This window comes from Herpailurus yagouaroundi, unplaced genomic scaffold (genome assembly GCF_014898765.1).
Source record: "Herpailurus yagouaroundi ecotype Mexico unplaced genomic scaffold, PumYag 67793, whole genome shotgun sequence".
In the NCBI taxonomy this organism is placed as follows: Eukaryota; Metazoa; Chordata; class Mammalia; order Carnivora; family Felidae; genus Herpailurus; species Herpailurus yagouaroundi.
The window spans coordinates 16308017-16334902 of record NW_024420586.1 but is presented as its reverse complement, the minus strand read 5'-3'; the positions used below and the strand labels follow the sequence as shown (position 1 = coordinate 16334902).

Genomic DNA, 26886 nt, shown 5'->3' with positions numbered 1-26886 from the left:
CCTAGACCCTAGGGATAGCGCCAGGCATTGTGTCCTGTGTCTTAGCCTCTCCCAACAAGTGTTGTGCGAGGCCTGCAGATTATCATTTTGAAAACCAGAATTGCCATCCGCTCAACTCCACCTTCTTTTTTTCCCCCAGAGCTTGAGTCTGCCGGTGAAGATAATGATAACTGACAGCAGCCAGTGTGTGACTGTCAGTTCAAGGGCACTGTATGGGAAATGGGTGCTTGCAAAATCAAAGAGAGGAGCTACCCCCAAAGAGAGCGTTCTACCTCCTATCATGGGTGGAGTTGGCTAAATAAATCATGCGTGAGGGCTTCAAGGGAAGGCCAGGTTTTCATCCTTGGGTGCTCGCGCTCCGTCTCCCGCCAGGGAACCAGAGAATGTTGCAGAAGGACAACGCGTCAGGTTTTAGCTGAGCAGGCTGCAGCCTGGCACTTGTAGACATTTTCACAATGTTCATGTGAGGGCTGTTGACTCAAAGTGTCTTTCCTCGCAGGCTCTTCTCTCTCCCTCCGTCTCTCTACCATTTAATCTTTATTAAAATATCATTGTACGGCTGTGCAATGAAAGGCTTCCTGCCTATCATTCCTGGTACACACTGCTGCAATTTCATTTTCTTTTCTTAGTAGCTTGCTTGAATCCTGTTATTCTCAGTTTTGCCACAATGTGCCAGAATTTTGTAAATTATACCACTGGTTCAGTGCCAGGAATGATGTACCAGTTGCCACTTTATTTGGGCAGCTTCTTTGAATCTTAAATACAGTATCTGTTTCTGTAAGTGCAGCCTTCACTAAGGGAGATGGGCGTCTCATTTTGACACTGATGGGACAGCTCGAACAGACCAGTGGTGGGTACTTTGTTAGTTTCACTGGGGCAGGAAGAGGAAATGAAACCCCACCATATTCCTTGAGGAGTCTGATGTTTAGCTGGGAAGGCAGACTGGAACCATATGGGTGGCCTGGGACACACACGTCTAAAATGACTTCCGAAAATCCAAAGCAATAGAAGATCCGTCCTAATTCCAAAAATGTGAAGAGAGCCTAGCCATGTGAATCGGATTTAAAGTAAAGGTTAGAGAAGACAAACGAGAGGAACCAGGCTTTGAAATGGCTCTTAAAACAGGAAAGGGACTAAGAAGGAGGGGAAGGACTTTTCAGGTTGGTTGTGCCAGGAAAGCATGAAGACAGAAACAAGTGGTTGTAAAGTTGTAAAATCTGATTTACGGTCAGAAGAGTCCAAGCCTTCTTTCTCTTATTGATATTCACTTCATTCTCGGAGCGCAGCTTACAGTCATGAACAAGGTAGCAAAGAGTTGCTGCCCCCCCAGCTTTACATTCTAGTGCCTGGCTCATAACTACCTCATGGGGTTGTACCGAGGACTTGAAGAGGCAATGAAAATGAGAGAACCTGCTAAACGGTAGTGATTCCCTCTGCTAATTGTTTCTTAGTAGTCAGAGGGGGAGGAGGAGGGCAGGTTGATTTGCTTGACCACAGTGATCTCAACGACAGGTTGAAGGTGGGATTGTTGTGAGAGAACATAATTTGAAAATACATACTGTCCTCTATGGTTGCTCTCTTTTGCAGATGAGCAAATTGAGGTTCAGGAAAGGCAAGTGGCTTCTTCCCCAGTTGGGACCATACAGTTAGTAGAGGGGCTGGAACTTAATCACGGGGTTCTTCCTTTTATTTATTCATGTATTTATTTATTTTTAATGTTTATTTTTAATGTTTATTTATTTTTGAGAGACAGAGATAGGGTGTGAGCAGGAGAGGGACAGAGAGTGAGGGAGACACAGAATTTGAAGCAGGTTCCAGGCTCTGAGCTGTCAGCACAGAGCCTGTCTCGGGGCTCAAACTCACGAACCGTGAAATCATGACCTGAGCCGAAGTTGGACGCTTAACTGACTGAGCCACCCCGGTGCCCCAATCCCAGGGCTTTCAATTGCATCCTACCAGCCAGGGTGGCCATGGGCATTTGAAGAAACTCAGTACCTGCTTGACTTTCCATGGGCTTGAACATCCATGTCCTGAACAAATCAGGGGGAAGCAAAGGCTTCTGTCACAGCTCCTGGGGGCCTTTCTTAGGTAGATATCTTCATTTTGAGGGAAGAAACAAAGAATTAACACGACAAAGCCATTACCTATGGGTTTTTTAAATACCGCATTCAGAATCACTGTTTTTCCAATTATTTTGACTGAGACCCATAAGAAGACATATATATTCTACTATGGCCTATTATTAGAGTGACTATATCATTTACTGTCCAATCAGGAGGCTTTCGAGTGTCAAAAGGAGTGCTGTTGATAATGCTGGGACAACAGACACAAGATTGAAGTTTCCAATGCAAACTGGGGACACCTTATCACACACACCCATGTAATTGAAACAAAGTTGCACAAAGCAGCATTTATATTTAATACAGGTAGCAGACTGTGCTATTTTCTTTTTTTTTTAATTGAAGTATGGTTGGCACACAATGGGTCCATTCGTCTCGGGTCTGCGACACCGTTATTGGACAAGTATATACATTACGCTCTGCTCACCACAAGGGTAGTTACCATCTGTCACCGTACAGTGTTGTTACAACACCATTGACCGTATTCCCTTTGCTGTGTTTTTATTCCCCTGACTTATTCATTCCATAACCAGAAGCCTGCCTCTCCCACTCCTCTGCACCCGTTTTCCCCATCCCCCTCCTCCCTCTCTTCAGGCAGTCACCAGTTTGTTCTCCATACTTAGGGGTCCGTTTCTCATTTTTGTTTGTTTATTCATGGTTTAGTTTTTCGATGGCACGTGTAAGTGAGATCCTATAGCGTTTTGTCTTTCTCTGACTGGTTTCACTTGGCATGGACACTAGGCCCATCTATGTTGCTGAAAATGGCAAGACCTCATCCTTTTTCATGGCAGAGGGGAATATTACTCTGTAGTATATAATTACATACATAATGTAATACATAATGTGTCTATGTGTGGAGATAGATCTATATATCTATATCTATATCTATATCTATATCTATCTATATCTATATCTATATATCTTCTTTAGCAATGCGTTCATCTATCGATGGACGCTTGCAAACCCTGCCATTTTCAATTCTCTTTCACTACAGAAGTACCTTATGACCCATTACATTGGGTTAAAAGTTTAAAACGCGCTACTCTAGTTGATTATTGGTACATGTCAGGGGCTTGGGAAGAGGGAGAGCGTGAAGTGAATGTCTTGAGATACACTGCACTTGTCCTATCTGAACATTTTGCTAAACGTTCTCCCCCAAGAAAAACACTGGCGATAAACATTTCTTTCATTCTATTCCTCGTCATTCGGGAAGGGTTTAGGTTGATTGTTCCGGATCCACTTGTTCCACTTGGAGCAAGCATCTTCTTGGTGTACTCGCCCTCCCACTCCCACCCCTTCACTTAGGTTTGGGCTTTCTTCGGTTAGCCTGCTACTGACTTGGATGAGTGAGGCTTCTAAGGAAGAGTGGCTCATTTACAGTTTCTGGCCCTCTGCATGCTTTTTCTGGGCCTGCATCTTGAAGTTGAAGCTCTTGTCAAATTAAAGTGTCTAATCTGCTCCACTCCTCTAAACACACACATTTAGGGGCTCCTGGGTGGCTCAGTTGATTGAGCGTCCGCCTTTGGTTCAGGTCATGATCTCGCGGTTCATGGGTTTGAGTGCTGTATCCGTGTCTGTGCTGGCAGCCCAGAGCCTGGAGCCTGTTTGGGATTCTGTGTCTCCCTCCCTCTCTGCCCCTGCCCTGCTCACACTCTGTCTCTCTCTGTCTCAAAAATACATAAACATTAAAAAAATTCTTTTTTAAAAATTAAATAAACACACATTTATACACAGCTCCTGGGGGTGCCAGGTGGCTCAGTCGATCGAGTGTGTGACTCTTGATTTTGGCTCACGTCATGCTCTCCCATGAGATCGAGCCCTGTGTCTGGCTCCGCGCGAGCGTGGAGACCGCTTGGGATTCTCTCTCCCTGTTTTTCTGTCCCTCCCTCACTGACGTGCACGTACGCTTTCTCTCTCTCTCTCTCCTTCTGTCTCTCAAGATAAATAAACTTAAAAAACATAAATATTCACAGCTCCTGGAATGGACTCACTCTTGTGCTTCTTCAGTGGCCTCCCATATATTAAGAAACCTTTGTAAATTTACCCACGGAGGAGAGAAGGGTTACCACTCTACCCTCTGTCTACCCTTCCTCAGGGCCTCCAAATATTTGAACCCTCCTATGTGCTACCAGGAGCCACAAAAATATGAGATGCAGTAGTAATATTCCACAGCAATAAAATCACTTTCTGTAGGTTCCCTGTTTGTCAAGATCTTAGATTGTGAAGGCACACAGTGGGCAACAGGGTTTTTTGTGCCTCAAAGGATAAGCTACGGTAATATTTTGAGCCCGAGAATCACTTTTTTTCTAAGGCAAATCTTATCATCTGATCATCTGAATCCATAGACTAAATTTGACATAGTTTATTTTACTAGAGGATTGAATATGTGGCTTTTCCTGGTGGTTATTGAGAAAAAAGTATGTGTGTACACACACACACACACACGCGCGCGCGCACACACACACACACACACACACACACACACACACACATATTATACAAGATGGTTTAGTTGGAGGAGTTTGAAAACATCCACAGTAAACTTCGGTAGCCCTGAGGTTCCTGACTGTACTTAATGCTTTGAAAATTCTCAAAAAACATATTAGGCCAGATTAAGTTTGTCATATTTTAATATTTTTACCAGAAGCTCATTTACATGCATGATAGCTCAAGCTAATGGAAGCCTAAAATATAATACACATTGAATTCAATAGAAAATGGGATTATAAACCATCAAATAAGAAGTTTATAAAAAAAACCAAGCACTGTACCAATTATTGTATTTTAATATAGTACTTTAAAAACCTATACATATGCCATTTGACCTTTACAGCAACCCTATGACACATGGCCAGTTGGGGTATTTGACAGCCAGATTCAATGGCTGTCTTAACTTGGTCCCCCGGAAGCTGAGTCTGTGGCTTGTGGAGGGACTGCTCTCAGGGAAAATCTACAAGTGAGGGAGGGGAGCAAAAAAGTGCCGAGCAGGGATATGGTCTCAGGTAAAATCTAGCAGCATAAGATGCTCAAAACCATATATTCTGCGAGGTTGCACTCCCTCCCCCACTCATGTCATTCCCCCATGCAGAATCCACTCACCCCCTCCCGAGGTCCCTAAAGTCTCGTCTCATTCTACCATCAGCTCAGAATCCACAGTCTCATCATCCACATCAGGTGTGGGTAGGTATGAGCCCCTTCATCTATACTTCCTTAGCTGTTACTCCTTAAATATAGTTTTTTCTTTATCTGGAGACGTGTAAAACTAAAGAGATAAGTTATCTGCTTCCCATGCACCCGGCCTACAATGGTGGAGTAGGCATAATATAACTGCTATAGACATTCCTTTTAAAAATGAGGTTAGGGGTGCCTGGGTGGCTCAGTTGGTTAAACGTCTGACTTTGGCCCAGGTCATGATCTCGTGGTTCACAAGTTCAGGCCCCATGTCGGGCTCTGTGCTTGCTTCAGATTCTGTGTCTACCTCTCTCTGCCCCTCCCCAGCTTGTGCTCTGTCTGTCTCTTTCTCTCTCTCAAAAATAAATAAAAACATTAAAAAATTTATATAAAAATGAGGTTAAATTGGGGGCACAAAGTAGTCACTGTTCTCTAGAAACTCAGAAATCTAGCTGCCTCAATTTTGGTAGTTTCTTGGTCATGTGTCACAGTCTGAAAATAATGCTTTTTATTTTTTTATTATTTTTAAAATTTATTGTTTATTTTTTTTAATGTTTACCTTTTGAGAGAGAGAGAGAGAGCATGAGCAGGGGAAGTGCAGAGAGAGAGAGGGAGACACAGAATCCAAAGCAGGCTCCAGGCTCCGGGCTGTCAGCACAGAGTCTTACGCCAGGCTTGAACTCACGAACTGTGAGATCATGACCTGAGCCGAAGTTGGACACTTAACTGATTGAGCTACCCAGGTGCCCATATTTTTTTATTTTTACAGAGAGAATGTAAGCAGTGGGGAGAGACAGAGGGGGAGAGAGAGAAAATCCCAAGCAGGCTCTACACTCAGCATGGAGCCTGATACGGGGCTCAATCCCACAACCCTGGGATCATGACCTGAGCCAAAATCAAGAGTCAGACACTCAACTGAGCCACTCAGGCGCCCCTGAAAAGAATTCCTTATGATTCTCTGCCCTCTTGATTCCAATCTCTGAGCACTATTTTATTTTATTTTATTTTATTTTATTTTATTTTATTTTATTTTATTTTATTTTTATGAAAGATCACATCTGTTAACAGCCAAGCAGTTCTGTGAGCCTGCTTCCTGACAGGACAGTTCTGGGAGTTCAAAGAGCTTTCCTCATTCTGTAATGTTTCTGTCTTCTCCGTCATGCCGGGGATATTTCTGCATATAGAATTCATTAAGAACATTGTGGGTCTTCTGTGAATCTTCTTGGAATTCACTTCATTAGACAAAACCATAGCCACAGATTTTATAGATATAAACTCTCTTCTGCTGTTTGGTTGAAAGGATCTATGAGACACATCCTCATTCTCTTTCAGGGACCTATTGTATGATTGAAGATACTGAGGCACCACCTTGATTTAACAAAGGATTTGACAGTCATCCCTTTGGCTTCGTCTTTAGCCTCTGTTTTCCTGGCAATGCCCTGGATTTGATCTTTGTTCATAAGCCATCCAAATGTCCTTTTCACTTTATTGCGGCTGCATTGTAGCCCCTTTGGCAAATCATTTGGTAGCACTAAATCGTCTGGCTCCCACAAATAAATACCCTCTGGCTTCCAATGGTACAAAATACCTTTGTCTAAACATCCAGATCTCTCCAGCATTGTCACATTTCAAATTTATGTACCGAAGCTGTACTGAGTAGGATAAAACCATTCCAGACACATAAGCATAAGAACACATGATTTATGTGTCATAAGAAACTTAAGGGGATTTTTCTCTACCAATTCTGAGTCATATACTAGGTATACAAGGCATATTAGACATGGTTCTCACAGCTGAGCTCTTTAGAGATATAATCTGTCTCCACAGAGTATTTTTTAAGTTTATTTCTTTACTTATTTTAAGTAACCTCTACACCCAATGTGGGGCTCGAACCCAAGACCCCGAGATCAGGAGTTGCATGCTCTTCCAACTGAGCCAACCAGGCGCCCCTCCATAGAATATTAAGTCGAGACCTATGCTGCCTAATGTGGTCACTACCAGCCACATGTGGCTATTTGAATTTAAAAGCACTCTGTTCCCCCAGTTGTACTAGCCATATATTTCAAGTGGTTAATGACCACATATGGCTAGTGGCTACCCTATCAGACAGCAGAGATATAAAACATTTCCATCATTGCAGAAGGTTTCCTTCAACATCAAAATCTAGGGGAAAAACAATACGATCTAATAAAGATAAGCATTTATCTCTGGTTTAAATGTATTTATCTCTCTTCTCCCATACTAAAGGAGATACTGCATGCTTCAGTAAACATTCTGATATGCTTTATAGTAAAGAATGCCATAAAACTGTGGTTCTTCATATCTTTTGGATCATGGACCCTTACTAAAAGCTGAAAGTTAGCAACTTTTCCCCCAGGAATGTGTGTATTCATGTACCAAAAGGCATGTCTGATTACAGAGGGTTCATGGACTACCCCCCACAAAGCCCTTCCATTGATTCTCTAGAAGGCCAGGGACTTGGATTAAGGATCTCTACTGTAAAGTGAATTTTATTTTGCTACTGACATTCAGTATAAAATTGATGATGCAGTTTGCTATTTAATATGATGACTTCTGATAATAGTAAGAGTATATTTAGAATAATGATGATGGGGAAAAACAAAAATTTCCTACAGACATTAAGAATGCAGAGCTGTCTTCAAAATAACTGAAACATAAACCCAACCCTTTGAACTAAAAATTAAAAATATAACATTGAACCAGCAAATCTGTCAATTTGGATCCTGTATCACAATCAATAAAGAAGTATATAGTTTTAGCAAATTGGCTACATTTTCATTAGTCTCAAATGCTCCCCCCCACAACCACGAGAAAACTTTTAGGATGGTAGAAGGAACATTCTACTAGCCTTCTAAAATCTAAATCCCTGGAACCTCTGGGTGGCTCAGTTCATTGTCCGACTCCTGATTTCGGCTCAGGTTGTGATCTCATGGGTTCATGAGATTGAGCCCCACATGGGGCTCTGAGCTGACAGTGCGGGGCCTGCTTGGGTTTTTCTCTCTCCCTCTCTTTCTGTCTCTCCCCTACTCACACAAGAGTACGAGCATGCTCTCTCAAAATAAATAAATAAAAATAAATAAAATCTAAAGTCCTGTTGTAACTCTAATACACATAACAGATATGTCTTAAGGGTGATTTGGTGCCTCAGTAATACATGGGACATTCAGAATGATAGCATGGGATTCAGTAGACCAGGAAGACCCTTATTTGAACTGTGGGGGAGAAAAGTGGCTATTTCTTTGGAAATCTGTTGAATTAGATGAAGTTTCTGCAAGGAGAGCAGAATTATAAATGGAATTGGCTCCAGGTATGGCTGAGGGACAGAATCCTTCATGGCACCGAGTTTCTGATTTCTGAGCCAATGTAGAATTTGTATTTGTGTGGAAGAAGCACTGAAGCATTCTTTCCAAAGAGTGGTAATCTGAACCATATGAGGACTGATTAATGGTTGTCATAATAAAACCTCAGTTAACCAGAATTCTAAAGGAATAGACTTTCCTAAATAACGAAGAATGTGTTAGGGAGCCTCCTTCTCTCCTCCCCACCCTCTGTCTGTTTCTTCCTTCCTTTCTTTTCATTGTAACCCTATGGAACATCCCCAATATGTATGAATCTCTTCTACTGCTTATTAAACTCTAGAAGTAAAAGCCGCTGAACAACATGTTCATCTTTGGTCCGTCCTATCGTATTGTTCAGTATGTTCATTTTGTAGACTGGTCATTATTTTTTATAGAAAGTGATGTATGCATTTAGGCTGAATATAAACTGAACACTTTTGGAGAGGGATGGCTAATATCCATTTATTTTCTTTCCACTTCTTTTATCCCCTATCAGTAATAGGCAGTAAATTTTCCCTTCAGTTTGGATGCACTCAGCTGCGAGTACTAAACAATGCTACTCCTAGAACCTTAAATTGAAAGGACATTTATTACTGACCTAACAGGAAGTATGGAGGGAAGATGTCTAAGTTGATTTAGTAGCCCAATAAGGTCATTACAGACCCCAGATTCTTGTTATCCTTCCACTCTTTCATCCTCAGCTGAAAATCTTTAGGAGTCGCCACATCTTACCTCATGGTTGCAAAATGGCTGCCATAGCTTTAGGCAGTCATCCTTACACAATAGCTTCCAAAACAGGAGGAGAGAAAAGAGGGCAAAAGAGTTTTCTACTTGTGCGGTTCTCTCTTTTATCAAGGAGAAAATCTTTCCCATATGCCCCATCCCCCCAAATCAGACTTCTTTTTACTTGCCACTGGCCAATACTGGGTTTCTTGCCTACCCTTGGAACAGTCGTTGGCAAAGGGGAATTCCTGACTTACAGCCATTATAGTTCATCTCCTGGGGACGGGCACACTGCTGCTGAACACAACCTGGGGGTCTTTTAGCGAGAAGAAAGAGGAGAATGGCTGACAGGCTGACAGTCAGCAGCCTTTGGCGAACACAGATCCTTCTTGCTTTTGCGGGCTCCCTCTTCCCTGGCGTACTTGTTATTGCAGTATGCAAAATCCATTTGCTGTTTGCCGCCGGTCAGTGCTAGGGAGACAGATAATGGTGGGTTGGGATCTAGGCGGAGGGGGATGGACCAATGTAAGTGAGCTGCTAATCAAGATGCTAATAAAGGTAACCTCTGCCAGGATTCTGAATTGAGATAATCTGAAATGTCTGCCTTGCAGTCTCTAATTTAAGTAAAAGCAGTAGTGAGAATGCCATCCAAAGAAACAAATGAAGAAAAGAAAATGGTTGCTTTACCCCTGCCAGGGAGAGCGCTGTGTTCAGGGTGGTCATGTGAACCATCTCTGTCTCCTTTCAGCTCATTATCAAGGTTTTCTCTTTTCTTTTTCCTGAGGCATATGTCTAGACGTGGAATGGCTGATTTGAAGGGTTAGTTTCAAACGCAGTGCAAAGCTTCTCTTCACCCTAGTAGTACCAGTTGTACTCCACCAGCGGAACTTGAGAGTTCCCAGTGTGCCTGGGTGGCTCGGTAGGTTGATGGGTTCGAACCCCGTGTCAGGCTCTGTGCAGACAGCTCAGGGCCTGGAGCCTGCTTCAGATTCTATGTCTTCCTCTCTCTCTGCCCCTCCTCCACTCACACTCTGTCTCTCTGTCTCTCTCTCAAAAATAAATATTAAAAAGAACTTGAGACTTCCCGCATCAACACATTCTTGCCAGTTAAATTTGTGCCAATCTGATGGTGTGAATTGGTATCTTGATATATATTGTCCTGATCACTAGTGAGGTTCAGGAGTCTTTCCTAGTAACATTTTGTCCCATTTGCTTTAAATTCAGGAGTACTTGTTCATATTTGTCATTTCTTTCCATTGGACTGTTTTCTTCATATATCCTGGATAGTAATTCTGTATTATATGCATTGCAAATATTTTTTCCAAGTCTGGGACTTGTCTTTAAACTTTGTTCATGTGTCTCTTATTACACCAAATTTTTACATTTTATTTTATTTTATTTTATTTTATTTTATTTTATTTTTTAAGCTTATTTATTTTTGAGAGAGAGAGAGAGAGAGAGCGAGAGGGAGAGAGCGCACAAGCAGGGGAAAGGCGGAGAGAGAGAGAGGGAGATACAGAATCTGAAGCAGGCTCCAGGCTCTGAACTGTCAGCACAGAACCCGGCGTGGGGCTCAAACCCATGAACCGTGAGATAATGACCTAAGCCGAAGTCGTACACTTAACCGACTGAGCCACCCAAACATCCCCAGCATTTTTACATTTTAGTGTGGTGAAGTGTAGCAGTATTTTCCTTTATAGGTTATTGTTTGTAAGTTTTGTTTAATAGTCTTTCCTTACCTCATGATCATGCAGATATTCAGCATTTTTTTCTCCCATTTTTGGCTTTCAAATTTAGGCCTATAACCTCTCTGGAAATGTTTTTTTGGTGTGGTGCAAGATGGGACTCATTTTTTTCTTCATATGCATATCCATTTAATCCTAGCATATTTATTGACCTTTTCCCCCACTGATTAGTCCTCCTACCTTATCATATTCCAAATTTGACCTACATGGGTCAGTATTATATGTATATGTGTGTGTATATTCAGTTTTATGCTTCATTCTGTATATAGTTTGCAGTATTTGCTTTTTTCCTTGGCTGTATGTCATACACATTTCCCTATTGCAAACTTGATTAGTGGGTATATAATAGCTTGTTGATAGAGGATAACTTGGTTGCTCATTCCCCTATTGTCACATGTTTAATTTTCCCTCTAATAAACAATATGTGGCGAATGTGTCTTAAAATGCTGATCTACTGGCAAAATCTGTGCACCCCAGGGTCACCTGCCTCTCCAGTAGGTCTCAGCCTCTTCCCTTCTCTATGGAGTGTCCTCCCCCACCATGCATTTACATATCTCAAGTTATTTGTCAATGAGCAAGTGTTGTGGTGGTCATGGATTGCCCTGACCAGATCTTCCTTCAAGGAAGGGCCAGTGGTCTCAGCTGGAGGCAATGCTGGCCTTGGTCAGCCATTAGCTTTCAACCCCTTCAGAGACTGCCTCAGCTGTTGGGAGTGCTTTGCCCGTGGTCATGTCCTTCCAACGTGGGCCATATCCTATGGCTGATGGAGGCAGGAATATAAAGGCTCAGCCATTTATACCCAACCTGAGAGGGTGTCCTTGGGCTGACATCAAAGCTCGACTTGTCCCTCTGTCCAAACCTGTTTCCTTCTTAGTCCCTTCACAGGGGTTGATCCCTAATAGACCTCCTGTGCACTATACACCATCTCACAAGCCACTTCCCAGAGAACCCAACCTGTGACAGTTGCCTTCTTTGCTTTGAACCAGAAATATAAGTCCACAGCCTCTTACTGCCCAGGTAGATGATATGGAGACCAGGCTAACTTGGGGGAAGAAGAAGTGCTCTTTTTTTTTTTTTTTTTTAAATTTTTTTTTTCAACGTTTGTTTATTTTTGGGACAGAGAGAGACAGAGCATGAACGGGGGAGGGGCAGAGAGAGAGGGAGACACAGAATCGGAAACAGGCTCCAGGCTCCGAGCCATCAGCCCAGAGCCCGACGCGGGGCTCGAACTCACGGACCTGCTAGATCGTGACCTGGCTGAAGTCGGACGCTTAACCGACTGCGCCACCCAGGCGCCCCAGAAGAAGTGCTCTTAATATGAAATAGATCTCTTGACACTTAATATGAGCTATGCCATATGGACTTGAAGAATCCAGCAATTCTTTGAGGAATCCAGTTCCACTCTGAATGTGGAGAGAAATGGGGGCAGGGTGGGAGGAGAGGGACAGCAGATTCTTAAACATTTCTAATATATTCAAAATGTATTTTGGAAGCTAAGCTTCTCTGAATTCTGTGCATAATAAAGTTTATTTTCCATTGTGAAAGTAATACATGTTTATAGTAGAAAATTTAGACAGGAAAGAAGAAAAGCATCCAATTAGCATAAGGTCTTCTAAGCATTGTTTATTTTGAATTTGGTTGTTTTACATTGGTGTAAATCACACCATTTGTATAACTTTGCCATAGCACATTGTTTACTTAATGTTATAACCTTTTCCCATGCTGTTGTATCTTTTTATAAACATTAATTTCAATGGACCCATTATAGTATAATCCAATGAATATGCTGTGGTTTATTTAACCATGATATTGACTGTTTGGTCTGTTTATAGTCTTCTGCTATCATAAGTGACGTTGCAAAGAAATCTTTGTGTGCAAATTTTTTTTCCTATATTTAATATTATTTCCTTGGGATAGATTCCCAGAAGTGGGATGACTCGATAAAGGGGTTTGAACATAGGCTTTTGATTCAGGTAGCTAGATTGCTTTCCTGAAGGGCAATACTGGTCTTCACGTTCACTTTTTGCTATTGAGTGAGGAGTAGTTTACGTAACTTTGTACCTGTTTGAGTGGCCAGAAACCTGGAGCAAAGAGAGACACAGAACTGGGCTTCCCTAGGTGGGGAGTAGGGGCTTTTTTCAAATGGACATGGTCCAGCCTTCATCACCTTCCCACTTTCAATTTCCATGCTCTCTCTCATCCAGAATATAACTAGAGCAGGGACCATGACTCATTCACTTATCCTGTGTGGGGATTTGAAAAGCCTCATGATAGAGAGTGTGCTTGCCCTTGCCCTTGTCCCTCTAGGTAAATGTGTGACCATGATGGTGCTAACTCCATGGTCAGTGATCAGACCAGGAAGTCTAAAGGGAAAGGTATGTAAATTTAAGATTAAGGTTTTGAAGTTTGGGCCCTGATACCAATTTAAAGATTAAGATTGTACCACTTACTGGAATTCAGTATTGGATATTCTAAAAATGATTTGGTTCCAACTGCTAAATGAGTTTAAATTTTAAAATTGAATACAGACTTTCCCTCTAAGGCTGTGGTTTTCAAGGGTAGCAAGACTCATCAAGAAAGTTTACTTTAGTGATGCCTGGGTGAGAGGCTCCAAATAAACATCCAGATTGTTGACTTCGGCCCTCTTTTCCTACAAATATATCCAAGTAGCTTTGCATTTCTTTTGTCATTAAGATTAGACACCCAAATTCATTTTACAAGATGGACTGATTTTCAGGTACCACAAACACTCGGTTCTCCTGGGTTTTCTTTGACTGCCGGAGAAACCATAGGCCATGTCTGAGTCACACACATTTTACTGCGTCTCCCCTGGCATGAGATTCATATACATTGGCGTCTTCTCAGAGTGAAGTTGACTTTCTGTCCTGAGTCCAGAATTCCAGTTGGCTTGTGGTGATTCCAAAGCAGACGGAGGTTCGTTTTGATTGGCTCTGGCAATCTCAGCCCAGCCAGGTTCACTCTGAGAGGTACCCCTGTCCCTTCGTGAATGGCCACCGAAGCTTTCACTCTTGGCTCTGCGTTCTAATAAGCCCCTCTTGCATGACTGTTGCCAAAGCAGTGCTTCACAATATTCGTCCATATCATGTGGCTCTCCTTGCTGCAGTTTCTGTTCTTTTTTATTGTAGGATCTGGAGACTCACCGCTAGAAGACGATGAAGTCGGGTATTCACACGCTAGATATAAAGGTGAATGCTTTGCTTTTGTGCTAATGGGGACCTGCTGATGCCAGGAAAACTTTCCTTTTTGCCCTGCAGAGCAGACTATAATAAAGTGACCAGACAATGCATTAAAGTTCAAATGACCTGTCGGGGAAAAAAAATGTATTTAAAAATTAATAAGCATATGCTCCCATTTAAAAACAAAATGAAGAGAAATGAAAGAAAGAAAAAGCATTTGGAATTCTCTGAAGTGCTGTCCTTCAGCACCGCAGTGGTCATTTTATTCTCGTAAATTTCTTTACTGTCCTTACTTCTGCAAAGCCAAGCTCTAGCTGATGAAAGTGAAAATCAAGCCGTGAATTCTGCCTGATTCGTACATTACAGCCAGAATGGTCCAGAGTAAACCACCTCAGGTTGAATCTGGACCCCGTGCTGCTAATGTACTGAGATGAATGGGGAATGGGAAAACTTGATTTTCATAAGCTCATTTCACTGTGCTCTTTCTGAGTCCAGCTTGGCTCCCGAAATGATAAGTAGAGTGTGTTGCCAGATGAAACTTTATTCTAATGATAAAGAACTCCATCTCTACACATTTCCAGCAATCCACCCCCCACCAGGTATAAAAAGCCTAATCAAGAAACTTCTAAGCAGGCTCAGGTAAGTATGTCCACAAATATTTCTACTGGTGAGTCATTTATCTGAAGCTTAGGGAGCCCTGGGAAAAGGGAAGGTGCCTTTAGGTGATTTCTCTCTGAAGCTGCTTCCTTTTTCAGTGGAGGGATGATGTGAAGAAAAATTGGTTAATAAAGTTCTGTTGCGGAACTTTTGCCCAAGAAATGTGCCCACAGGCTGGCAAGAGGACACTGCCCTGCTCTGTCACGATCTGTCCAAGTTGTAAGAGAATCAGGGTAGTACCGGCCAGTCCTTCGGTTGTTTTTCACATGAGTGAACAGTCTAATATAATGACCAGCGTCTGTCCAGTTGTGTTTCCCACCACATTCCACGTTTTCTTATGATTTGTGAATGCAGATACTCATTCCTATGCACAGCTCGTATATGAATTGCCTCAGGAACTAACCCATCAAACAAAGGACAAACTTGTTAATTAGGTGTTTGGGGTAAGGAGATATTCCAATTCCTAACACTTCTTAATTAACTGAGGGTTTAAAAAAATGTTTTTTCCTTGAGTCCCTTCTTGAAAAATCTTCCGAAAACACATATGTGCACATGTGATCCTTCCCTTGTGCAGTAGAGTTGCCCAGTGCCCTCAGCTCATCGTTCCCAGTGTTCATCCTCCCCTCATGGCACTGCAATTTTGCAAGGTAGACCAGATGGCTAAAATATGTGCCAAAATATTTAGATGGCTAAAATATGAGTGTTTAAGAATAAATATGTCTTAGGAAATTGTTTTTATTGGCAGGTTTATTTTAGTAATTTCTACTCCCAACTTGGGACTCAAACTCACAACCCCGAGATCAAGAGTCACATGCTCTTCTGACTGAGCCAGGTGGGGCACCCCAGTTTTTTTTTTTTTTTTTCTAAGTCATAACACTTTAGAGGCAAACCATTGTTAACCAGGCCCCTGCACAGTGTCCGGCACAGAGTATATACTCAATAAGTGCTTTGAGTTAAAGTAAAAGAAGGAAGGAAGGCAAATGTAAACGACATTTGTTGTGTTCCCAGAATGTGGCAAGCGTTGCTTTTGATTCTCTTGCTTGGGATGCCATTGCGCAGTCACATGAATGGAGGGAAGGGGGAGGGCATGTTGAGATAATCTTGTTATTCCTTATTCATATTCAAGTTCTCCCTAAATAAACCCCGTCTTAATTGAAGCAGCGTAAGGGCTTTGTTTCGCTAAACCTCTGTGTTAAACATCTTGCTAGTTCACTCTAACTCCTAGTGCTTTTGTGCACTTCAAGTTCAAGTCAGTCGCTAACATTTTAATTATGATTATGGCAGAGCTGTGAAACTGTCACAGCATCTTCCTTAGAAGATTTCTTGGAAAATGACCCCAAAACATTCCTTCTGCAAATAAACGAAAACAAGATTTTTTTTCCCCACATGTTGAGAACAGCGCAGCTTTCGATGTGCAGCCAGCACTTCTAGGAGGATTTGAGGACTCAGAACGAGGGACAGAAAGGAATCGCATTGAAAATATTGTATTGAAATATGTGAATTTGTGATGTATGTATACCCCGGTCATCCTCTACTGTACCTGCCAGCCTTAAATACTTGTCCTGGGTACATTTGTGGCAAAGCCGACCGTAACACGCGTGCTAAAGGGAAGGTATGCTGCTTTCACATTAGCTTCCTCAAAAATCGTGTCCCTCCTGAAAAAGAAGTCCGGAAGCTGGAAGGTGTGTGTTCAACATTTGAGTGAAAAACAAGTTAAGAATTGGACACTCTTCCCGTTTTTACATCAGTGGGGTTGTGATCGGGAGCCAGAAATGCACAAAGGCTTTGCCTTCAGCTGCAAGGGTTACGAGAGACCACTCGGCAGGCAGAAGAAGGAGTAAGGAGGCCGGCATGGGCAGGGGATCGGAAAGGAGTAAGGCAGAGTTTGAAGCCGACAGCTGCAAAGCTAGATGGGACTTTGAAAATAATTTAATCCACTCCTGTGGCTTAGAGTTGAGGAATCTGATTCCCTGAAAAGTTTAGTGAATTGTCCAGGGTTGCTGGGAGAGGATGGAATTAGAATGTATGCCTGGGGCTCCTGTCCTTGCCTGGTATTACACCCCTTTCTCTCCCTGGAGGCCAGTTCTCAGGCGTCCACAGTTTGGCGTGTGAGATGGCAGAAAATAAGGCAGGAAAGGGGCCCAGTCGGCAAGAGGAGGAGGCCGGAGATGGGGAGCGCAGAAGCAATGCGGTCTAGAAGGAGAACAGGACAGACAGGGAAACTAAAAGGAAACGAGGCAGTGAAGGAGTTGAGAAGGGGTGGGGAAGATGATAAAGAGGTAAAACAACAGGTCGTTTTTAAGATCTTTTTTAGTTGCCGTGGAAATCCTCTGACAAACTGTAAAAAGTGCTTCTTTGAGACAAAACAGCAAGAGCATTTGGGAATTTCCTTGTAGGTGATCTTTCCTGTTGGAGTTGGAAAAGAAAGGCAGAGAGAGGGAAGGAGGGAGGGAGAGAGACAGACAGACAGGCAGACCTCACGTCTAGTAGTCACAGAAGCCGGTAGGTTCCAAATCTCAGTTTTATTTGAGTGGTAGGCATCTATGGATTTTTCCAGAGTTTATCTTAAGATCATTTGATCACAGAAGAAATACCAATACCTGTGATCGTGAAATCTCCTGGTTTCCTGGCTTTCCTGGAGCCATCACTGAAGAAAGGACCAAGGCATTTAAAATTGGTTCAAGAATTCTTTCATACCTAGAAGACAATAATGGAGACATGTATGCTGTTTTGTACTTTACTTCAGGGTCCAGATTATTCTTAGTTAAAAATGCTAGCACATGGGGCACCTGAGTAGCTCAGTTGGTTGAGCATCTGACTCTTGGTTTCGGTTCAGGTCATGATCTCATGGTTTCATGAGTTTGAGCCCCACATTGGGCTCTGTGCTGACAGCATGGAGCCTGCTTGGGACTCTCTCCTTTCCCTGCTCCCCCCCCCCAAATAAATAAACAAACAAACAAAAACTTAACAAAATAAAAACAAACAAAAAAATGTTCACACATACAATGTGTGTTAAGAGGAAACTTTGTTCAAGGAAGGTCCGTAGGCCTGATGTAAGCTCCTGGAGGCCTGTGTCCGTGCGTCCGCATGGTCGAACTTAATCAGCCTCAGGCCAAGCCTGCAGGACATGACTTTTACCCAGAAAGTCCGGGAAATACTTGCTTGAGTCCTGACTGTAGGACCCACGTGGCAGCTGTCTGCAAAAACATTATATGATGAAAGTATTAGCCAAAGAAGTTCTGAAAGCACAAAAGAAAAAAAAAAAACAAACCCAAAACAGTCTGTGCACAAGCCCTGGACATGACTTGGTCTTCATGGCTGAGAAGCAGTCAGAAACACATCCTCAGAAAATTCCTTGGGAAGTCAGAGAAGGTGTCCTCCTTGGCCACATGATGGCGCACGCACCCCACTCACGGACAGCCCAGGTGCAGAGGAGCCTGGCAGCTGTGGGGAGGGGGCTCCCCTCGGAGGCATTGGGAGCCAGGCAGGCTCCACTCGTGGTAGATTGTGAGGTGGGCACTGTGGGAACTTCCCCACCAATGAGCCAGCCTTGCCCTAACAATTTTATGGCTTTCAGCAAGTACCTTCCAAAGGCACAGGGGAGAGGCTCAGATTTGTCAGCGTTCTCCTAGCTGTGCTCCGGGCAACTACTAGACAAAAACCAAAACACGCCAGAATTTTGCCATTTGGGAACTTTACCATTTGTGACACTTTCTTACCTGAATGGGGCCTAACCGGGGACGTCTGAAAAGGGGAGTTGCTTCCCTATGGGAAGCGATTGTTCTGTGACTTTAAGCCAAAATTATCTCCTGTGGCAAAACCTTGGAAATTGCAGCTTTGTTCACATGAGTTAAAATAGTATTATGAGTTTTTACAGAGAATATGCATGCAGATTTGGGAAAAAAAAAAAACCTAACCAATTATGGACTTCCTTGCCACTATGTATGGATGGTTGGGGTTAGGGTTTACAATGATATCAAATGCCTTCAAAAGAAGAATTATGTTATCTCCTCAAGGGAAATGCCAACAAGAACAAGCATGTATTGAATATTTGCTATGTGCTAGGCACTGTGCTAGGTGTTTGATATGCATTTTTTTTTTTTTTTATCCTTAAAAGAGCCCTGGGACAGAGGTATTGGTATTGACTCAGAGAGGTTCAGTAACTTGTCCAAGATCACACAGTAATGGAGGAACTCGGATCCATAGACAGATATGTCTGACACCTAGTCCTGTGATCGTAACCTCCCCACCCAGAGACACCTTAAACGACTCCTTAAGAGATTCCAAGATATAGAGTGCAGTCAGCCAGGGACTTTGAGAATGAGGAGACACATTTTCTAAAGATGTCATTTCCTATTTCTCCCCTCCTTTGTTTCTGCGACCTGCAGACACCCCATGGTGCTCCCCCATCAAGGTGAAGTATGGGGATGTGTACTGCAGGGCCCCTCAAGGAGGATACTACAAAACAGCCCTGGGAACCAGGTGCGACATTCGCTGCCGGAAGGGCTATGAGCTGCATGGTTCTTCCCAGCTCATCTGCCAGGCAAACAGGCGCTGGTCCGACAAGGTCATCTGCAAGCGTGAGTAGCTTGGCCCCGGTGGGGTGGGTTTTTGGGGCCCGTCAGCACCAAGGTTCTTTTGCTCTGAGATGAGATTAGAGCTTTTTTTTCTTTACCGAATGTTATGTGGTCTCTAATGAGAAAAACTGACCTTGTGAGCAGATGCCAGTGGGTTTGCGAGATTTGGTGGAAGGGAGAAAACACCTTTCAGACACCACAGTGTGATCAGCTGTTCAGGAAAGGGAGAGAGGACAGAGGTTTGCTCCGCAGACAGGTTTTGTTTCAATATGTGCTAGACCCTGAAAAGGTGTTGGGGATCTCGAAACAAATAAGACACACGCAGGCTCTGCCATCAAGGGTCTCACAGAATAGCATAGGAGAGCAGAGCAGGGGTGCAAATCGTGCAGAACGTACCAGGTGCGAAGTCATGGACTTGTGTTCCTGGAGACAAGAAGTGTTCACCCAGAGGGCAGAGCTGACGGAGGCCGGCCGGCCGGGAAAGTTACTGAAGAATGCTATTCCAGGAAAGGGACCGTGCCTCAGGGGAGAAAGAAGATGAGCAGAGCGTTTCAGGGGCTCACTTGTAGCTGGAGGAGAAGTCACATCACATTCAGGCAACTGCCAGAGATACAGCATTGTTGAAGCACATTTCAGGTGCCATTGTTATTCGAAACAGCCACCATTAATTGAGCACCTGTTGTATGCTGGGCGTTTGACATATGTCCAGTTTTTGCATTGAGGCTATTGACATGGGTGCCAGTACCTTAACTTTATCGTTAAGCCCGAAACTGAGGTTCCGGGCTGCAGCCATATGACCCCGCCTATGCAGACCATGTGACAGGGTGACTGTATACATAGTGGACATTTTTGGTGCTTCGCCCGGATATCCTTGGGTCCTGTTTTCCCAATTCTGGGTGTCCATCCCCCAGCTTCTGACTTGCATGTTAGATCTTCTTCAGAGGAAGAGAGGAGACTGTGTTCCTTCCGAGGGCTGTTCTCTTTGTTCTGACAGGGAGGGCATCCCCAGTAGGCCTGGAACTGCCCAGTACTGACTGGTAAAGGATTATGGGTGCCCAACTTCCTTGTGTGGAGACAGGACAAACCCCGGTGTCACTCTGCTCCAGAGCTCCCCTGGGGGGGGGGGTGGGGGGGCAGGCCAAGGCTGACTTTGCCTGAGATCCCATCTTGCCTGGCCTCCTTCCTTCCTTCCCCTGTCCTACCTTCTCCGACCCTCGCTGGTCTCCCTTGGGAGAACTTTCTCACTAAATCACTTGCACACAAATCCACGCCTCAGGGTCTGCTTCTGAGGAACCCGACCTGAAACACTGGCTTAGCTAGGATGCCAATCCAAGCCAGTCTGATATGAAACTGTGTGCCCCTTCCTTGTAACAAGCAGCCACCCATGGTTTCTCTGGTTCTAGCCATGATCTTTTAAAAATTGTATTATGTTTATTTATTTTTGAGAGGCAGAGAGAGACAGAGCACCACCAGGAGAGGGGCAGAGAGAGAGAGAGGGAGACACAGAATCCCAAGCAGGCTCCAGGCTCCGAGCCGTCAGCACAGAGCCAGACGCGGGGCTTGAACTCGTGAACCAAAGTTGGATGCTTAACGCACTGAGCCACCCAGGCGCCCCTCTATCTGTGATCTTCTTTTTAAATTTTTTTTAACATTTATTTATTTTTGAGAGACAGAGAGAGATAGAGCATGAGTGGGAGAGGAGCAGAGAGAGAGGGAGACACAGAATTTGAAGCAGGCTCTAGGCTCCGAGCTGTCAGCACAGAGCCCGATGCAGGACTTGAACTCACTCACAGTGAGATCATGAATGGAGCTGAAGTCAGACACTTAACTGACTGACCCACTCTATCTGTGATCTTTAAATTGGCTTTGCACTCTGTGTTTTCAGAGTTTCTGGGCTCAAACTCTATGGACAAAAACTAAGAAATGCTGAGTGTCTGGTTTTCTCTTTTTCAGAAAAGCGGTGCCCCGTTCTGGCCATGCCAGTGAATGGAGGGTTTAAGTGCGTCGATGGTGCCTACTTTAACTCCCGGTGTGAGTACTACTGCTCACCAGGATACACGTTGAAAGGGGAGCGGACGGTCACATGCATGGACAACAAGGCCTGGAGCGGCCGCCCAGCCTCCTGTGTCGGTAAGAAAATACCCATCTTCAAGGAGCGCATACTTTGGGTGGGTTCCTACAGTGGATTTTACAGGAAGCATTAGCACTCCAAATGTAAAGCATAAGTACCCAGCTTTGCTTCGAGAAGCTCTCTTCATCCCTAGTCCTGTGGCTTAGCCCAGACCTAACCTCAGGCTCTATCCTAGAGCCCACTCCATCGCCAGGGGCTTGCATCTAATGCCTCTCTTTCTTGGCTTGCTCCTGAGGCCGCGGCAGGCTGTCAGGGGTGCTGCTTCAGTCCAGGGATCTGCCCTAAAGCACTGAGCAGAGTGGTTGACGTTTGCAGGACAGTCCCACAGAGAACATCTGTGTGTCTTTGAGCTGACAGACGGAGTTCATTTATTGTAGACTGCGATGGGATGGTCAGTCAGCAGGCACTCCCTTTGCTAAGCTGGGATTTGGAAATGTTACCTGACTCTGGGTTTGTTGAGCAATGGTTCTTAAGGTGTGCCCCTAGGAGCTACAGAAGCACTTGGGAATTCTTTAGAAAGGCATACTCTTGGCATTGCCCCAGATCTGCTGAATCAGAGGCTCTGGGAGTGGGGCCCAGTGCTTTGCACTTTAAGGAGCCCCCGGGGCATTCTGAAGGGCTGAAAGAGAGCCCCTGATGTAAGGCAGTACTTCTCAAACTTTAAAGTGCATTGGAATCACCTGGAAACCTTGGTAAAAATGCAGATTCTAATTCAGCAGATCTGGGGTGGGGGTCTAGCAATTGGCATTTTCTTAGGCCCTCCAGGGGATTCTCATGCTCTGAAGTTTGAGAATCTGCCTTAAGAATATCAAACTGGGGTGGGGGGGCGCCTGGGTGGCTCAGTCGGTTAAGTGTCTGACATTGGCTCAGGTCATGATCTCGTGGTTCACCCGTTCGAGCCCCACATCGGGCTCTGTGCTGACAGCTCGGAGTCTCGAGCCTGCTTCGGATTCTGTGGCTCCCTCTCTCTGTGCTCCTCCCTCTCTCGCACTGTCTCTCTCTCTCTCTCTCTCAAAAATTAATAAACGTTAAAAAAATATCAAATATGGGAAGAACTTTAATACCTTTATGCCAGAAATAGTGCCCTTGGACCAGCAGTGTTAGCACCAGCAGGAAGCTTGTTAGAAATGTAGAATCTTGTGACCCATCCCACACCTGGCAGATGAAAATCCACATGTGAATAAGGTCCCCAGGGGATTCCTGTGTCCTTTAAATACCGAGGCAGACTGCTCTGGGACAGTGGTTTTTCAACTCTGGCTTCTATTTAAATCTGAATCACTGGGGCCCTGGTATTCTTCCAAAGCTCCCTCCAAGTGGTTGAGAACCACTCTCCCAGAGGATCATTTACTCATGAACCATTAGAGCTGCCAGGACCCACCCTTACAGAATATTCTAGTCCCTTCCCCTATTCTACAGATGAGGCCTGAGAGGTCACCTGACATAAGCAAGGTTGTATAGAGCCAAGCCTGTGTCTCCAGGCCCTCAGGCCCAAAGTTCCTGGATCCAGAGATACCTCTGGCACTGACGTGCTAAAGCAACTGCCATAGGCGCTTGGCTCCTCCCTTGTTGGTATCTGCCCGTCCTCCGGAGAACTGGTCAGCTCAGTCTGCGAATGTGCCTTATGCCAAGGACTCGTTCCTGACTGTTCATTGTCTGGGGCATATGCTTCAGGAGCAAGACTGAAATTGGATGCTACCCTCTGGGGGCAGAAATATAACAGTAACAACTCTGGCCTCAGTCCCAGGGCTGTCTTCAGTACGGCACCTCTGTCCATGGTCTTCCCTGGCAGCCATTCTCGCTCTTCAGTTCTGTGGGTACTGAGCTATAGCTGAGGGATCTTGCCCAAGATGTGATACGAACCCTTCTAGGTCAGAGTCACAATCTGGACCATACCTTGTATCCATTTGCCGAGAGCAACAGGTCCAAATAAACCCAGATAACAGACTCAGATTGATTCTAGGCTTCTCTTTTTCTATGTTTTAGGTAGGAGTTCGTATTGGTCAGTAATTGGGAAAACAGAAACCATGCTAGGTATTTCAAATGGAGGAGAATTTAACACAGGGAATTGGTTAAAAAATATAAAAAGAGCTGGAGGAGCAAATGGTGCCCTGGTGTTGTCACCCAAAGTTCATAAGCCTGGCCTTATTGCTGACATTTCTGGAACTGACGCCATCGTCGATGAGGGTGAAATCAGGAGCCCACACTCCTGCCGATAGTTCAGGAGTCCAGGAAACCCTCCCTGAAGCTCCACCTTCTTCTTGCCTTCTGTTCTCTGACAGGTGCCTCCTGTTTGCAAACTTATCTGGCACCCAGCAGGCAAAAAGAGTCTGGGAGATAGAATTTTGAGACCTTCAGTCCAGGTGGTAAAAGGGAGATTACAGAAAAACTGAGTAGCAACGGGATATTTGGTTCAGCAACTTTTCTCCGAGGGTTTGGACTTCTCCCCCTGAGTCACAGTAGTTCTCGGTGAGAAGATGGCAGAGCAGTCCTGGTCAACCGATGCAGGTAGAGTGGTGCTGAGGACACACACCTCTTGAAGGACATGACCTAAGGCCAGGCGGTCGAGTCAGCAGGACCTCTCACAGATGTTGTTTTCAGTATCTCCCCTGTGACTTGCTGTGTGCAAGCTAGCTCTTCAGAACAGCCACCCAAATTTTAAATCTCTCCTCCCTCATGTCGGAAAGGACAGAGGTGATGGGAGGAAAGGAGATGTTTGAAAATCTTTCTGCTAAGCAAGCATTGGCGATGAGTTCTCTAGGGATCACACTGTTCAGGTGTCCAGATCGTGTGCAACAATGGAAAGAAAATGCTGATTGTTCTCAAAAAGCAACAGGCATGGCTTAAGCTGGACCAGATGGGGCTGGAACCTTCCCAGAGGGAGAGAGAAAGGACTAAGAAATGAACCCCAGTTGCAGGGAATCTATCGTAGAGTTTTCCAGGGCAAGGTTCAGGCATACTGGGCGGGGAAGGGATATTGTGCATACAATGAGGTGGGAGAGGCGAAAAGGGGACCACTGAGCCACAGGAGAGCATGGAGCTCCCAGGAAAAAGAGACAAACAGACAAAGCCAGCAGGCACTTCTTTCGTTAATTTTGGTGACAGAGAAGCTGCAGTTTGTCCCCAGTGACTTTTACTCCAGGGATGTCATGGACTCTGTTGGCTTTAAATGTATTAAATTAGCTTAATAACTTTGTTCATGTGTAGAGGGTCCTTGAGCATAGCTCAGAGCCTCAGCCTATTTTAGATGCTGACCCATGGTGGCTAAGTAGTTCCCAAATTTCCGCACAACTTCCAGCAGCGCGTCTTGGCCGGAGCTTTGCTGAGTGCTGAGAAAATGGTCCCAGCTCTCCTCCAGACCTGGAGGGAGGAGAGAACACTGGCCATGCTTTTGACTCTGAGGTGGTCAGTTCTGTGGTCTGGCTAATTTGAAAGTACCATGAGTTAAAATTAATTCTCTTAGGCAGACCGCACTCTGGCAGTGGACTCAAGTCCATGGTTATTTCCAAAACAGATATGGAGAGAAAGAAGTCAATGCAGGAGAAAAATCCTGCTGCAATTGCAGGAGGGTTGAACTAAAGAGCCACAACTTCCATTGATCTATATCTATATCTAGATACATAGATATATGAAAAAAAAAACCGTGGAATTAAACAACTATTGTTTTTAGGGGATTTTTTTTCTTTCTTTCCATTTTTAGTTATTTTTGGTTACATTGGCATTTAGATAGAACAATGGACAGTTAGAATTACAAGCAAGCCCTCATCTAGATGCCAGATTTTGAGTTGATGTGTGACTTCTCCCTGAGACCAACACTTTTCCCTGGGCAAAAAGAGGAAGAGATAAACATTAAAGAAAATGAAAAATCACCGATAATGAAGACCCAGCCGATACCTTTTGACATGCAGAGAGCCCCCATTTAGTTGTTTTAACAAAGGACAGTGTACAAACCAACTTGATTTTTGGAATTGCTCTCTGCTTGTTTTGTATTTCCCGCAGAGTAGAATAGATTGAGACTTAGCACACACGAAATTCTGGAATAAAATATCATCTCTGAGATTTCAGATACGCTCTCTGACAGCTGGGCTTACCCACTGACCCACAGGGACATTCGATGGACTGCCCTGCCTTACTTCCAGAGATTCAGTTGAAGATACACACATTCGGGGCGCCTGGGTGGCGCAGTCGGTTAAGCGTCCGACTTCAGCCAGGTCACGATCTCGCGGTCCGTGAGTTCGAGCCCCGCGTCAGGCTCTGTGCTGATGGCTCGGAGCCTGGAGCCTGTTTCCGATTCTGTGTCTCCCTCTCTCTCTGCCCCTCCCCCGTTCATGCTCTGTCTCTCTCTGTCCCAAAAATAAATAAACGTTGAAAAAAAAAATTAAAAAAAAAAAAAAAAAGAAGATACACACATTATGGGGCTAAGAATAAATGTGTCAGGGCATCGTTATCAGTGATCTTAAATTATGCTACATTTTTCCTGGGTTGACAAGCACGCATCCTTTGGCAAACCTTCAGGAAGCTAGTTTAGCTTTGAAACGACTCGTTGGATTGAGATACTGATCCACATTTTACCTGGCCTCAACAGGTAAACTCGTAGTGACCTTGTATAATATAAACATATCACCAATGAATTTTCAGTTGGGCATCTTTCTGGTGAAGATGGTGACTTTTTTTTAAATTAAAAAAAAAATTTTTAATGTTTATTTTTGAGAGAGAGAGAGAGAGAGAGAGAGAGAGAGTGAGTGAGCGAGCAGGGGAGGAGCAGAAAGAGAGGGAGACACAGAATCCGAAGCAGACTCCCCGGGCTCTGAGCTGTCAGCACAGAGCCCGATGCGGAGCTCGAACCCAAGAGCTGTGAGATCATGACCTGAGCCGAAGTCGGACGCCCAACCAACTGAGCCACCCAAGTGCCCTCAAGATGGTGACTTTTAATTGTGGAATTCACTGCCTCCATTTCTTGCCTCTTGCGTCCACTGGGGAAAATTTTCTGATACTTTATATGATAGCAAAAAAACAGAACCACCTCTGAGACACATCCACAAGGATTATATTATACTAAAGCTGGGGGAAGCAAACAGTTGGGCAAGTTTACAGAGTTCAGGTTTGTTCTGCCTTTGGGAATTACTCTCTTCCTGTGCCCCATGTAGTGGCCACTTCCTTCCTCTGTCACCAGCCTCAAACTGTTTTATATTTGTATCAGTAATCTATT

At 44.3% G+C, this 26886-nt stretch overlaps 1 protein-coding gene across 3 annotated transcripts in view; it reads left to right on the top strand.

Annotated features, from left to right (window-relative positions):
• The window catches only part of SRPX (sushi repeat containing protein X-linked), a 111552-nt gene that overhangs the window by 36089 nt on the left and 48577 nt on the right, over positions 1 to 26886 (top strand). The window contains exons 1-4 of one of the 3 annotated variants that reach the window (XM_040468852.1): positions 13442 to 13493; positions 14265 to 14324; positions 19361 to 19552; positions 21503 to 21679. In XM_040468852.1, the coding sequence (XP_040324786.1) occupies positions 13457 to 13493; positions 14265 to 14324; positions 19361 to 19552; positions 21503 to 21679 (466 nt within the window). In that variant the 5' untranslated portion in view covers positions 13442 to 13456. Of the gene's footprint in view, positions 1 to 13441; positions 13494 to 14264; positions 14325 to 19360; positions 19553 to 21502; positions 21680 to 26886 lie in introns of those variants that run through there. The other 2 variants (XM_040468851.1, XM_040468853.1) reach the window with 2 other exon arrangements.